Source organism: Elephantulus edwardii, unplaced genomic scaffold (assembly GCF_000299155.1).
Source record: "Elephantulus edwardii isolate Elephantulus edwardi_28Jun2011 unplaced genomic scaffold, EleEdw1.0 scaffold00089, whole genome shotgun sequence".
In the NCBI taxonomy this organism is placed as follows: domain Eukaryota; kingdom Metazoa; phylum Chordata; class Mammalia; order Macroscelidea; family Macroscelididae; genus Elephantulus; species Elephantulus edwardii.
Genome location: NW_006399839.1, coordinates 8,808,854 through 8,824,247, shown reverse-complemented (window position 1 = coordinate 8,824,247; position 15,394 = coordinate 8,808,854). Strand labels below are relative to the sequence as shown.

Genomic DNA, 15,394 nt, shown 5'->3' with positions numbered 1-15,394 from the left:
GTAGGCTCTTGCTCATGTGTCGTTTCATGAAATTCTTCTGTGTCAGCCAATTCCTTCTGATACAGTGACTCCGTGTATTCCTTCCATCTTCTCTTGATACTTCCTGGATCATTTAACATTCTACCCACCCTTAAGTATCTTTAAGTATTGCCACCCATGGCTTGAATTTGTTTTTCAGCTCCTTCAGCTTAAGAAAAGCTGAGCGAGTTTGTCCCTTTTGATTTTCTGACCCCAGCTCTCTGCACATTTCATTATAGTATCTTGCTTTGTGGTTCCGGGCTGCCTTTTGAAATTTTCTGTTTAGCTCTTTGATTTCTTGGTTTTCTTCTTTTAGTTTTGGTTTCTCGGCACTCTAATGTAATATTCAGAGTCTCATCTGACATCCATCTTGGTCTTTTCTTCTTTTTCAGCCTTTGTAATGATCTTACATGGTAATGAAGTATATTGGATTAATACTGTATGGAAGGAGCTCTGGGGGTGGGTGCATTAGGCAGTGTGCTGCTAACCCAAAGGTCAGAGGTTCAAATCCATCATTATAGGCAAGCATGACAGATGATGTATCGTCATCTTTGCCTCCAAGGAACATTCTGCCTGTACGTTTCCCAAAACATCTGTTTGTTCTTTTGTTCAGTGTTCTCTCGTACCTTGGGCAAGATGCTAGGAGAGGCTGTTCCTTGGAAAGGGACATCATGCTTGGAAGGATGGAGGGTCAGCAAAAGAGGAGAAGACAGATACTCAAAAGATGGATAGACACAGTGACTGCAGCAATGGGCTCCGTGGGTCAGAGATGGTGAGGGTGGCACAGGACAGGGCAGGGTTCTGATTGGTGGTTCGTAGTGTCGCTATCAACTCAATGGCATCTAACCACAACTAGAAAGCTGGTTGTTGTGTACCACCGAGTCAGAACCAACCCATAGCTGGCCTGTGAGTTTAGTTTTCAGAGGCAGTAATTGCACAGGAGGAGACTGTCCATCCTTCTCCCGTGAAGCAGCTGGCGGATTTGAACCATGTGCCTTCGGGATTGCAGTGCACCTTCTTACACCTTTACCTGCATACAAGCTTTTCAACTGGGAGCCTGGCAGCATCGTCCCAGATCCAAATTGCACCCAAGCTCTCAGTCACCTGTACAGAGGAATTCACCAACCCCGAGGAGAGCCAAGCACCCCCCCCAAGTTCCCCTCTTCGACTTTAACCCTCATATTCTTTCTATTTTCTCCCCAAAGGTGGATTACGCACCTCCCAAGTTATGCCTGCTAAATAATTCACGCACCATACATAATTGATGCTGGATTTAACAGAAGCAGAGTCCTAAGTGGTGACATATTAACTATTTATGACCTTGCCCGGGCGGCTGACAAGCTGGGCTCGGTGAGGAGATCACATCCATGCTCCCATGTTTTATTTAAACATTATTAAAAGTACACAGTCTGCAGCGAGGCCTTCAATTCCGCTCAGGATTCGACCGTGCTGTGAAGTTGCCGCTGGGTCTCAGAACAGTTGGCTGGGGTCAGGTTTCACTGGAACCGCGACTTATCTTTTTTCTCCTTTGCTGTGTGAAGACGTGAGCTCTCTTGTCCGCCCACTCTTGACTGTCCCCAATTCCTGTGGACCAGCCGCCTGGCACCGTGGGGTGACCCTGGGTGCACGCTTCCCCTGCCTGAGCCTCTGTTCCATCATCTGGCAAGTGGCACCTTTCATTGGGATGACCTTGGAGGGCACTGTGGACACTTACTTTTGTGCAGGTAATTATGTACTAAGCAAATAATTCCAGAAGCTGGACTGTATAGGGAGGAATGTGGTACCCAGACTGGAAGACTCCTCGACTGCTGTAACCCTTAAACTGCCCATCTTTCTCCCGCAAAGCACCCGATGGATTTAAACAGCCAGACGTATGTAGATTGTTAGGGTTTTTTTTGTTTGCTTGTTTTGGTTACTGGTGAAACAGCCCACATACTACACCGCCGGAGCCCCAGCCAAGTACAAACTGTTTATGCCACTCAATTCAAAGGCATCAATTCTTCTTCAGTCATCTGTATTCACAGTCCAGCTCTCAGTAGAATAGAAAGGGATTGAAAAGACCATTGCTTGAATCAGGCACACTTTAGTTCTCAAACTCATCAACGTCTTATCAGGTATCAACATTTATCACCATTCATTATCAACATGGTAGTAGCGTCCATCATGACCATTTTATCAGCATTTACTATGATTCAACAGCACTTACCACCACCACCACCAACCTAGAGAGAGCTCTGTGGGCCTGGTGGGTATAAAGTGATGCTACCAAGTCAAAGGTGGGTGATTTTAATCTGCGGTCCTCAGGCCTGGTTTTAATTGGTTTTGGTCAAACATTCTTCTAGGTGGTACAGCACTGGTCTGTGCATTGCTGTACAGGAGTAACTCGTGGTTGCTAAACACGGTGACATTAATGCGCCAAATGTGATAATGGTTACCCATGGTGGACAGCGTTTGGTGGAGCTCCCTGATTAAAACAAGCTTGGAAGCAGGAGTGGCATCCACTTCTGAAATAGCTTGCCTCTGGAAACTCTATGAACGTGGAGAAACGATGAAAGTTATACAAGCGTCCAGGTCTTTCATTCATAGGGTCGCTATGCACTGTACCCACTATCAACACTCTACCCACTATCAACACTGTATCAGTATCTATTATCAATAATTGTATCAGTATCTATAATCAACATTGCTTAGGACATCTATCATAAGCACTGTACCAGCATTTACCAACAACACTACATCAGTAACCGTCATACCTACTGTACTAGCATCTACTACCACCATTGTATCAGCATCCACCACCAACATCATTCAGGCATCTATCAATACTGCATCAGCATTTATGAGAACACTGTATCAGTCAGTATCTGTCATCATCATGTGTATCAGTGTGTACCACCAACACTGTATCAGCATTCACCATCAACATTATTCAGGCATCTATCAACACTGTACCAGCATTCACCAACAACACTGTATCAGTATCCATCATTACCGCAGTACTAGGCTGCTCCTTGGAGGCAAGGATTCTGAAGCTTCATCTGATATACTCCGGACATGTTGCAAGGAGGGACCAGTCCTTGGAGAGGGACGTCATGTTTGGGAGGGTGGAGGGACAGCGCAGGAGAGGAAGACCCTCGATGAGGTGGATTGATTCAGTGACTGGGTTGATGAAGGTAGGTGAGTTGCAGACAATAAGATTGGCACAGGACAGAGGAGGGTATAGGGCTGTTGTCCCTACGAGTTGCAAGCAATTTGATGCCACATAACAATAACAACAACCAACATTGTATCTGCATCTACCATCAACATTGTTCGGGCATCTATAGTCAACACTGTACCAGCGTTCGTCAGCAACATGGTATTAGCATCTACCACCAACACTGTACCAGCACCCACCATCAACAATATTAGAATCTATCCTCAACACCCTGTCAGCATCTGCTCTCAACACTGTATCAGATTCCATCATCAATGGCCTTGCACCATCACTGGTTCTACCCACTTCCCTTGACCTCTCTCAGGGGCTGTCCTGGGGCCAAGGTGGCCTCCTTGGAGCCTACTAGCTGAAAAGCAACAATCTGTAAATCTCCAGATGAGCTGTCTGGTCAACCAGTGACAAAGAAACCTCGATGATTTAGCACCAGAAAATTATTTTCTTCCTAATGGCCCTTAGAGTCTCCAGGAATAGTACATTTACTAAAATTAATGGCAAAACCTCATTTCTCTTTTTCTTTCTTTCTTTTTTTCTGGGAAGAAAAGTCTCATCTGTGGGGTAATTGATCCTGATGTGGATGTGTTGGCTGGGGTGTAAATCATTCACATGAAACAACTCACAGCCCTTTAAATCAACACCAACAGTGACGGATGCTCCGGGCTGGAGACGGGCAGAAAGGCGTGGGGAGGAGAGATCCATCAACATCCTTTCCTCCCCGCTCGCTCGCCACGTTCTCCGGCCTCCCCAGCAGAGCCATTTATCAGCAGTGGGGGTTGAGGGCAGCATGGCGTAACAGGAAGGGGTTTTTGGGGAGGTGGAATGCAGAGGGGTCCCAGGCTCAGCTCTGCCCCTGCCCAGCTCTGTATCCTCCAGCAGGACACTTCTTATCTCTGCACCCCCACATCCTGGTCTATTAAAGGGGCCGCTGTGCCCACTTTCTGGGGTTGGTATCTGTGTGAAAGGAATAGACCAAACATCCAAGCACAGACTGACTCAGTAGGTGTTTGTGCAAGAATGAATGAATGAATGAAGGCATGCCCTGACTGTGGAGTGAGGAAGTTCCTTCTCTCCCTTCCCAGAAGATCTGTTTTGTTTTGTTTTTACAAAACAAAGGTGAAATGACAACACTTTAGCACAAAGAAATGAACTGACATGCGTGGAGATACTGGGCGTGAGAGAGATCTGGCGCCAACTGGCCTCTGAGACAAACGAAGGCCTGAGAGGCACAAGCAGCTTGTTCTTGACTGCAAAGCTGAACGTCGGTGGTTTGGGTCCACACAGCAGCAGCACGCAAGAAAGGTCTGGCAATCTTCTGTAAAGGTCACACCTCCTCTGTAACACACGGGCTTTCCATGAGTCAGAATCTACTCCACTGTGGCTCATTTGGACTTCAATTGTTGTTGTTGTTGTTGTGTACCGTAGCTGACCCTCTGGCGGGTTTTCAGAGGCAGGAAACTGCATGGGAGCAGACTGCCCATCCTTCTCCCGCAGAGCAGTTGGTGGCCTCGAACCGCATGCCTTTGGCACTGCAGGGCAGCTTCTTGTCACCAGGCCACCAGAGCACCTTAGAACTCCCAAACCATAGCCAGCTGCCTCTTAGCTTTGCCTGTGAACAGTGAGCTCCCCTTACTATACAAGACACACCAGTGATGTCTTACCGTATCTCCCCACAAAGAGGGAGTTCTCACTGCACCCCTGGCACCTAATGTGGACCTTGTCCTATCATGGAAATGATGAATATCTGGTAGATGAATGGACAGACCAAATACCGGTGCCCTGGAGGGCGGGTTGGTGACATTTGGAAAGAATGAGTGGTGCTGAGCCACTGCCCTGTCACTTTAAAGGATGGGAAGGAGGCAATGTGGTGGTGCCACAAACCTGGACAGCTGAGGTGTCCCCTCCTGAGAGTATCTGAGAAACTGCCAGGAGGCCAGGCCTCGGCCACAGGGCTCATTGGAAAATAACAGTGTTCATTTAATCCTGTCCACCTTGAGAGCTTCTAGAAAGCTCAAGAACTTGAGAAGTGCCATGGCTTCAGGAGCAGCGGCAGGTCAGCCCCAGGCTTGCGTCACTCTAACCCCTCCCCCAGAAAGCCATCGTAGTCGCTGAGTCCCTGTTCTGTGACGACCATGTGTGACCGAAAGGTGGTGATCAAAAACGTGGACATGTTGGAGGAGATGCAACAGGACTCGGTGGAGTGTGCGACCCAGGCACTGGAGAAATACAACATCGAGAAGGACATCGCGGCCCACATCAAGAAGGAGTTTGACAAGAAGTACAACCCCACCTGGCACTGTGTCGTGGGGAGAAACTTCGGTAGTTATGTGACGCATGAAACTAAGCACTTCATCTACTTCTACCTCGGCCAAGTCGCCGTTCTTCTGTTCAAATCTGGTTAAAGCATGGACTGTGCCCACACACCCAGTGATCCATCCAAAAACAAGGACTGCAGCCTAAACTCCAAATACCAGACTGAAATGTTCAGCCTTGCTAAGAGAACGCCTCTGTCTTTGAACCTTAGTTGTGTTTTGAACAGGTCCTTCCTCTGTACCAGTTTGTTATGATTATAAAGCAATTGTTGTTGTTAAGTGCCATCGAGTCATAGGCAACTCATGAGACCCTATGAATGAAAGACCTGGACACCTGTATGACTTTCATCTTTTCTCCAGGTTCGTAGGGTTTCCAGAGGCAAGCAATTTCAGAAGTGAATGCCACTCCTGCTTCCAAGTTTTGTTGTTTTTGTTGTTGTTAAGTGCCGTTGAGTCGCAAGCAACTCATAGTGATCCTACGAATGCAAGTCCTGAACATCTCCTGTATAACTTTTGTACTTTCTCCAGGTTCATAGAGTTTCCGGAGGCAAGCTATTTCGGAAGCTGCTTCCCAGCTTGTTTTAATTGGGGAGCTTCACCAAACACTGTTCACTGTGGGTAACCATTCTTGCATTTGACTCATCAGTGTCACAGTGTTCAGCTTCACAGCAACCACGAGTTACCTCTGTACAGCAAGTGGACAGACAAGGGTTACAGGACCTAGAAGAATGTTTCACCAAAAACAATTAAAGGAAGTCCTGAGGGCCGTAGAGTGGAGTCACCCACCTTTGGCTTGGGAGCACGGCTTTCTGTCCGCTAGGCCAACTGCTCGCGCTCTCTCTTTCTACGTTGTTGTTGGTGGTGGTGGTGGTGTTAAGTGTCATTGAGTCGCAGGTGACTCATAGTAATGCTTTAGCAAATAAAAAAAAAAACCAAACAAACCAAAAAACCCAAAAAACAAAGAACTCATTCCTGTTGAGCCAGAATCAACTCAGAGTGGATTCTCCCTTGTCCTCCTGAGGCTACGTTTGCACAGGAAGAGATCATCCATCTTTCTCCTGCAGAGTCACTGGTGGACTTGACCTTCCAGGGAGGCCTGGCCCCTGGGTTAGTGGATCGACCTTGTGTGTCTCTGTCCCTCCCACCAATGTCGACCCCGGTGTCACGGGGCCTTTAGTTGATGCTCAATAGATATGTGCTGAACATGCTCTGGGATCCTGGCAGGCAACTGTTCTCATAAAAGGAAATGACTGCCGAAACCAGAAACAAATGCAAATTGTATAGTGCACTGCCCCACAGGTAAAGCATGTGGTTCTCACTCACTTGTTCTTCACTTGGAACAGACTCATAGCTGACTGACTCTCTACCTGGATTCCTGAGGCTGTAAATTGAAACAGAAGGAGACTGTCCACCTTTTGTCCATCTTTCTCCCATGAAGCCATTGGTGGATCAAACTGGCCAGTATGCACAGTCTTTGGGTTAACAGTGCAACTCATGACAGGCTATGTCATGTAAGCATAAGTCAGTGGATTCAATGAGACATACAGCTGGACAGGCCTGGGTTCAACTTCTTGTTTGCCTGTGGCCCAGAGCAAGAGAATGGACACTCCAGCCTCTAGCTGTGCAGGCAAGTGGCCCTGTGCCTCGACCTCCCCATATGTAAACAGGAGGTAGCACTACCATTGACTTCAAAACATCAGAAAGAAATGAGAAACATTTAATCCAGAACCTGGAACAGCAGAAGAGCTCAAGAAACAGTGCCTCTACCCTCATTTGCTTTGTTGTTGTTTTTACAAACAGGTCTCATGTTGACTGGACATGACCTTAGACACTTACCTTGTTGAAACCTCAGTTTCCTGATCTGTAAGATGGGGATAATAAAGGGAACCACATGAGGTTGTTGTGAGGACTAACGGGGATAATAAATGGTAAGACCTGGCGCAAGGGAGGCACTCAACAATCAGTAAAAGCTCATCTTTGTATGAGCAGAAAACAAACCAACAAAAAACCAAACACTCAAATTCACTGCCATCAAGTTAGAACTGACTCATATCGGACCTTTCTTAGGGTCTCTGACGCCACAGACCACATGGGAGGAGATTCCTCATCTGTCTTCCTCCGAGTCACTGGTGGATTTGAACTCCCAGAGGAGTTGTAAACTCCCTCTAGACCATCGATGCTGAATATCAGAGTCAGAATCAAAACCCTAGTTGACACTTCAACTGGTTTTCAGAGGCAGTAAATCTCACGGGAGTTGACTGCTCATCTTTCTCCCACAGAGAAGACGGTGGATTTGAACCGTGTATCTTTGCACTGGCCGTGCAATTCTTTACCATGAAACCACCAGAGCTCCCTATGAACAAGGCCAGCAGAGCTATGAGCACAAGGCATGAACAGAGGACATGCATGAGTTTGCAGCTCATCAAGAGAAACAGCCAATGTCATTGGTCCATAGTGGGCCTCGCCTCCAGCGTTTGCAGCGTTTGCAGCCAATGATCTGCTGTTCCTCAGGTCATCCCATCAGGATGTGTCCAGGCTGTCTCAAAGCCCGAGAGACAATCAGATGACTTCCCTCTTGAAGCCCACCCCAGTGGACTCACCAGCTCCATGCAGCGCCGGCTGGCCTCCGCCTCCCGCAGCACCAGCTCCTCCATGTCCACCTTCAGCTCCTCCAGGCGCCGCTGGTAGTACTGGCTGCTCTCCCTCTGCTGGGACTCGGAGGCCGCCGCCCGGGACAGCTCCTCGTCCATCTTGATCAAGCTGTCCCGGAGCCGGATGACCAGGACCTGCAGGAGCGGACCGAGGGTGGAGGACAGTCACCTTAGAGCCAGAGGCGTGGCGTCTGAAACAGGGGCTTCTGGAGAGCTAGCTGTCTTTTACCTTTTCATATTTGTGATAATCATTTGAATTCCTACTATAAAAAGGAAGCCCTTCTCTTCAAACATGGTCAATTGTAACTACTATTCTGAGTTGCACAGCTTGAGGTGACGCAAACAGTTGGACTTGGGTTACTTTCTCCCCCCCCCCCAAACACAATATGTCTTTTATTTCTCCTCCCCCTCTGAGATTTTTTAAAATTTTTCTACTAGTTTCTTTACAAAATTAGAATACATTGTTTTCAAGAACAAATTCTTTCAATTTCCCTCACCCCCCCACCCATCAAATTGTACAACCCCATGATTAATCCCACCTTCCCCCTGCACATTTTCATCCCTCTGCTTCCAGCCTCTTCCACCCCTCTTGGATCCTTATACTCATTCTACAAATGGTTTTATATCATTTTTATCCTTGTGGGACTGAGTTAGTTCACACAACATAATGCTCTCCAATCCCTCCCAAGTTAGGTAGTAATTTACAAAATCACTGCTCCTGCGTGCTGCATAGTATTCCATTGTGTGAATGCACCATCATTTCTCAATCCATTCGTTTGTAGTTGGACATTTGGGCTGTTTCCATGTTCTTGTAATGGTGAATAATGCTGCTGTGAACACTGGTGTACAAATCTCAGTTTGTGCCTCAGTTCTCATATTCCAAGTTATGGAATAGCTGGGTCATATGGAATGTCTATGTTCAGCTTTTTGAGGAAGCGCCAAACTGCCTTGCAGAATGGTTGCACCATTTTACAATCCCACCAACAATGTATAAAAGTTCCTTTCTCGCCACATCCTTTCCAACATTTATTACTCGCTGCCCTGTTAAACTTTGCCACTGTTATTAGAGAGAGATGGTACCTCATTATGGTTTTGGACTTAGGTTATTCTTTGAAAGGCTAGCAATTCGAATACACCTGGAGTCCCCAGGAAGAAAGGCTTGGTGATCTACCTCGACAGTGTTAGCCAAAAATACTCTCTGCCTCCGTCTGCTATGTTACATAACAGATCTACTCTGTGGGTTTTCTTGCCTGTCATCTTCATAGGTGATTGCCAGGCCTTTCTTCCATGACAACCCTAGCTGAGTTTGATTCATCAAGCCTAGTTGAGTTTCACTCACCAAACTTGAAGTTGATACTCACTTCAGTTCAGTGGATTCAAACTCATTGCTACCTTCTATTAGATTTCTGAGGCTACAAATTTTAATGTTTATCTTTCTCCCAAGAACCAACTGGTGGTTTTGAACCACTCTCCTTTTATTTATCAATGCAGCACCCAGTACTGGGTATTCTTCTTCACCAGAGTTTATCTTTTTTTTAAAAAAAAATCCCCTCTTTTCTCAGTTTCTCCCGAACCCCCATGTCAGTCCTGTTTTATAACAGTGCTGTTATGCAGTATTTGTCTTTTTGTGACTGAGAAACGTCACTCAGCATAATGTCCTCAAGGGTCACCCATGTTGTGGAATATTTTATAAGTTCCTTGTTTTTCAATGCTGCATGGTATTCCGTTGTGTGAATATACCATAGTTTTTTCTATCCACTCATTTGTTGATGACAAAATTCTTCTTAAGGTTAATCACTCACTCACTCATTGCCCTTGAGGGGGAACCAACTCATAGCTGACCCTCCGGTGGGTTCTCAGAGGCTGCAAACTGCATGGGAGGAGACGCCTATCTTCCTCTCATGGAACAACTGGTGGATTCGAACTGCTTGCCTGTGATTTGGCAGTTCAGCTCCTTATCCACTAAGGTAAATCATTAGATCACAATCTATTGGTACCACCCAGGGACCTTCCTGCAAGATCAAAGCCATTGAAAACCCCGTGAGGTGTTGCTCTACGCTGAGGTCACCATGTGGCAGTCTACGCTGTTAGTCACATTTCCAAACCTACTCTCTCACATGGGTGACTATAATCATTACTATTATGGGAGGTGGTAAGAAGCTGAACTGCAATCCCAAAGGCATGTGGTTCAAACCCACCAGCCATTCCACGGGAGAAAGGTGGGCAATCTCCTCCCATGTGATTTGCTGCCTCTGAAAACCTGCTGGAGGGTCAACTATGAGTTGGTTCTGACTTGACTGCACACAACAAGTGTTACTGATGACAAGAGCCATTCTCCACATTACTAATGAGAATCCTGACTCCAGAGATGCTCTAGGTCCAAATATCATCCTCTCCTGCTTCCTGGCAGCGGGGATGGGCGTGCCTCTTGTTACAGGATGTCAGGATTAAATGAGCTCACTTATGCAGACAGCTTAGCCCAGTGCCTGGCGCATAAGACACATTCCACACAAGCTGGGAATTGTTTATATTTACAGCAGCCCTCATCCACCCTTAGGTTGAGGGAGTGGATTGTGCAGTGAGAGAACACTAGCCTGTGTGTGTGTGCGTGTACGTGTGTGTATAGACACACACGTACGCACACCCCCTTCCCCAACATGGAGTCTGGTGTCCTGGTTTGGGAGAGTAGAGAGGCTGATCGAGAGCCTTGATTCTAATATTCTGTGGCTTTCCCCCTTCTTTCTGTGATGAAAACACAATGCAACAACAGAGGGGGGAAAAAGTCTGGTTCATCCTGAGTGCTAAGAAAACATCAACACACAGGCTGTCCTGCGGAATTCAGCAGCTGGTCAACAAGCGCACAGCCAGTTGGTCTTGAAGGGCAAATAGTCCGATGTGGACACAGGAGGGAGACACATGAACTTTCCAGGCCTTGGAAGCCCTCCAACCCCTGCTCACCCAAACCCACTATATCAAGTAGACTCCAGTTCGCAGACTCCCTGCAGGACAGAGGAGAAGGGCCTCCCAGGCTCCCCAAGGCTGCAGATCTCTGCACAGGACGTATGGGCTTGATGTGGCGTCTCATTCCCCTCAACCCTTCAGCTTCCGCATTAGCCTCTTTTTGCAGCAAGGAAAAGCGATCAGACGTCTCCAGACAAAGGAGAGCTAGCAACCCATTTCAGCCTGTTTCCTCGCTGGGCTCTGCTGTTCCCATTGATTTCCAAGGCTGTAAATCTGCAGCCTTCAATACAGATTGCATCTCAGTGTCAAGAAAGCAAAAGTCCCTACCGCTGGAACAATAGGCGACATCATGACAGATGAAGAAAAGATTGAGACTGTCAGCGACTTCATCTTACATGGATCCACAATCAATACAACTTGGTACCAGCAGTCAGGAGAACAGGGGGTGCAATGCACTGGGAAAGTCTAGCGTCGGGAACCTCTTCAAATTATTGAGGAGCAATAATGTCAGTTTGAGGACTTAAGATGTGCCTGATTCAGGCCACGGTCTTTTCAGTCACTTGCTGTGCATCAGAGAGCTGGACAATGACTAGGGATGACAGGAGAAGACTTGATGCCTTTGAACTTGGTGCTGGAGAAGAGTATCAAATGGATGGCCAAGAAGACAGGCAGATAAGTATGAGAGAGTGCAGCCAGGGTGCTCCTTGGAGGCAAAGATGCGGGGGCTTTGTCTGACATATTTTGGGCATGTTGCTAGGAGAGGCTGTTCCTCAGAAAAGGACATCATGCTTGTGGAAAGGTGGAGGGATGGCAAAGGAGAGGAAGACTCTCGATCAGGTGGATTGGCACAGTCGCTGCAGCAATGGGCTCAAGTGTGTCAGAGATGATGAGGACGGCACAGGACAGGACAGGGTTCAGAGCCATTTGTTCAAAGGGTTGCTATAAGTCATACTTGACTTGACGGCACCTAACAACAACAGACTCTTTGTGGGAGCAGGCTGCTCTCATGAAGTGGCTGGTGGATTGGAACTGCCGATCTTTGGGCTAGCAGCTCAGAGCTCAATCCATTACCCTACCTGTGCACCTTCCAACAACTACAGGTAGAAACAGACTTCAAGTTGGAGTATGACTAACAGACTAAATGATATAGGGAGGCAGGTGACCGTTCAGTTCCCCTCTACCTTTCAGATGGAGTTCAGCAATCCTTTTTTACTTTTTTCTTCTAAGAGCTCAGCAGTACTTCTGATGGGCCATCAGGAGGGGGGGAAGGAAGGAAAGTCATTCTCAAAGAGTCCGTAAGGCACCCCATCACCCCGCCACCTGGATGCAGGGTTCTGCTAAGCTTCTGTTAAGGGGGTGACGAGAAGGTGCAAGTGGCTGTGGCTCAACTCAAGGCCTCTCTCCTCTACTTTTTCCTTCCCTGTTAGTGTTTGGTGGTGCCAGAATCACATAAAACCCAATACCCGTCAGAGCCCCACGCGCCCTATTTAATCATTTAAGCTGCAGGAGATCAAAGTTGTGGGGTAATCTGCAGACACAGGCATGCACTTAGGGGTCCCCAGGGTGGATCTGAGAATGGCAGGCGTCGAGAGGGAGAGGAGTTTCCTTCTGTTCTTCCTTCTGGGCAGCCTCAGGGATGAGTGAATGCCCAGGGAGATGGAAACCGTCCCGGCCTCCCGCTGTCCCGGCTTGCTGGAATACTGAGATCGGCTGGCTGCAGACATCGGGACCAGAGGCTGGGATACCTGATGAGTGCTTCTTCGTTTCCCCCAACGCGATACATTTTCATATACAGAAAACCAAAGCCACACGTGAAAGGAGAAGAAAACCCTCAATGGGATGGACTGGCACGGTGACTGCAGCGATGGGCTCGGGTGTGTCAGAGATGGAGAAGGGGACAGGACAGGGCACGGCTCAGACCCGTTTTTCACAGAGTGGCTGAGATGAAATAGACTTGACAGCATTTAACAAGGACAATAACAGCAACAGGAGGAGTTGAGGTCCTGAAGGCACAGACTGGATGATTAACATTCTCCCACTCTACTCCACCCAACTCCTACGTCTGGGGAGTTGTCGAGTGTCGTTGAGTTGGAACTGACCCACAGCTGCCCCTCTAATGGGGTTTCAGAGGCAGCTAATCTCACAGGAGGAGACTGCCCATCCTTCTCCCACAGAGCAGCTGGTGGATTCGAACCGTGTAGCTCTGGGGATGTGATGCAGCTTCTGACCATGAGGCCGACATGTCACCACTTGGTCTCGTATGCAGCATGAATGTGGTCAGAAGGGGGCCAGTCCTTGGAAAAAGGCATCATGCTGGTGAAAGAAGAGGGTCCTGGAAGGAGAGGAAGCCCCTCAGTGAGGTGGGCGGACACGGTGACTGCAGCAATGGGCTTGAGCATGGCGGGCATCGTGAGGCCATGCAGGATGGTGAAGTTTCCATCTGTCGTTCACAGGGTTGCTGTGAGCTGGAGTCGCCTGCTGGCACTGCCCACCGCCCACGATCAAGGGGCCTAGAGGGCACACTGAATCCATGTTCCCACACAGGCAGTTGGAGGTTGACAACTTGAAGGAAGGTGATTGTCAGACCCTGTTCTAGCACAGTGGGTTTGAACCTCCAACCCTTAAGTCAGCAACCCAGTTCTTAATTTTTTTTTTCATTTACTACGTTTTATCTTTTAATGCAAACTTTTTTAAAATTAATTTTAATGAAAGTTTACAGAGACTTAGGGTTTCCAGTCATTCACTGTTGCATTTTCTCCCTACCCACCCATCTGCAATTCACTCTTCTCCTTGAAAAGAAAAAGAAAAACTCTTTCACTGCTATGCAATCCCTTCCCACAAGTCCACTCCACCATGCAGCCTTCACTCTGGACTTCTGTCATGGCAAGAATACCCATTCATATGTCCCTTTTAAACAGTTCTCTCCCTCATCTGTTTCAATGCAGTATATATCCAAGTGCTTAAAAATTTGCAGCACTAGAAATCCTTTTAAATGTTAATAAAAACAAAACAAAACAAAATAAAATAAAACTCACTTCTATGGGTCAGAACCAACTCATAGCTGACCCTCCAGCAGATTTTCAGAGGCTGTAAATCACATGGGAGGTGACTGTTGATTGTTCTCCCAAGGAGCGACTGGTGGATTTGAACTGCCTGCCTTTGGGTTGGCAGCACAACTCCTTACCCATTCATGTCAATGCTGTTGTTATTGTCAGGAGCCATTGAGTTGGAAGTGATGGACAGCTGACCCTCCGGGGGGTTTTCAGAGACAGTAAATCGCACAGGAGGAGATTGCCCACCTGTCTCTCCCAGAGCAGCTGGTGGATTCGAACTGTGTGCCTTTGGGGTTGGCACTGTGGCTACATACCACCAGCCCACCCTCCGTGTCGGTACCCACCTCAAATCTCTTAATCTGCACCTTCTGGAATTCCGTCTTGTTCTCGAGATCACAGATGACCTTCTCCTGCCTGCTGACGATGGCTCTGTCCACCGTGGACTGCTCCAGGTATGTGATGTGCAGCTGAGCCACCTGCAACTGGGGACACACCCAAGAGGGGCATGGGCCACCTGGAGCCCCCAAACCCCCAACCCACAGACATATGCGAGCGCCCACCCCAGGCCCCCATGCACACTGTGGTTCCTGGCTCAGTACTGTGTGCTGAAAGTCCACACAAGCTGGGCTCCCATCTGAGGACACAGGCTGGACCTTCACGTGAGCGCTTGCCCTGTGTTTCAGCGCCCAAAGCAGGGCTTCGCATCACCAGCACTTCCTGAACCCCTTTCCCTCCTGTGCTAAATGGAGTCAAGCCGGCCTTTAAGCAGCAAACTTGAGCATCAGACAACCAAAGCCCTGAGTGTGTCTGGGAGCAAGGAGTGCACTGTGGCTGTCAGGGGCCGCTTCCACCAAGCCAACACGATGGATGGAGGGCACAGTGTGTGTCACAGCGGGCTCGGGCGTGTCAGAGATGCGGGACAGGGCAGGGTTCAGATCTGCTGTTCAGCAGGTCGCTATTTGGTGGCTCACAACAACAGCAGTGATGGGGAAGTCAGAGGCGTTTGGAGGCACCACCCTTGAAAATAGGCTCCCCAGAGGGTAACAATGCCTCCTGGTATCTTTCTCCTTCTAGCCGTTTTCTCTGTGGGAGAAAATCTTATCCTCAATGATCAATGGGTTCTTTGAATACAGAACACAGGCATAGGGTGTGTGTGTGTGTGTGTGTGTGTGTGTGTGTGTGTGTGTG

At 48.0% G+C, this 15,394-nt stretch overlaps 1 protein-coding gene across 1 annotated transcript in view; it reads right to left on the bottom strand.

The window, feature by feature from the left end:
• The window catches only part of MYO18B (myosin XVIIIB), a 321,585-nt gene that overhangs the window by 93,688 nt on the left and 212,503 nt on the right, over positions 1 to 15,394 (bottom strand). The window contains exons 37-38 of the mRNA XM_006890467.1: positions 14,551 to 14,688; positions 8,142 to 8,327 (exon numbers count right to left, since the gene is read on the bottom strand). Of these exons, the coding sequence (XP_006890529.1) occupies positions 8,142 to 8,327; positions 14,551 to 14,688 (324 nt within the window). The remainder of the gene's footprint in view (positions 1 to 8,141; positions 8,328 to 14,550; positions 14,689 to 15,394) is intronic.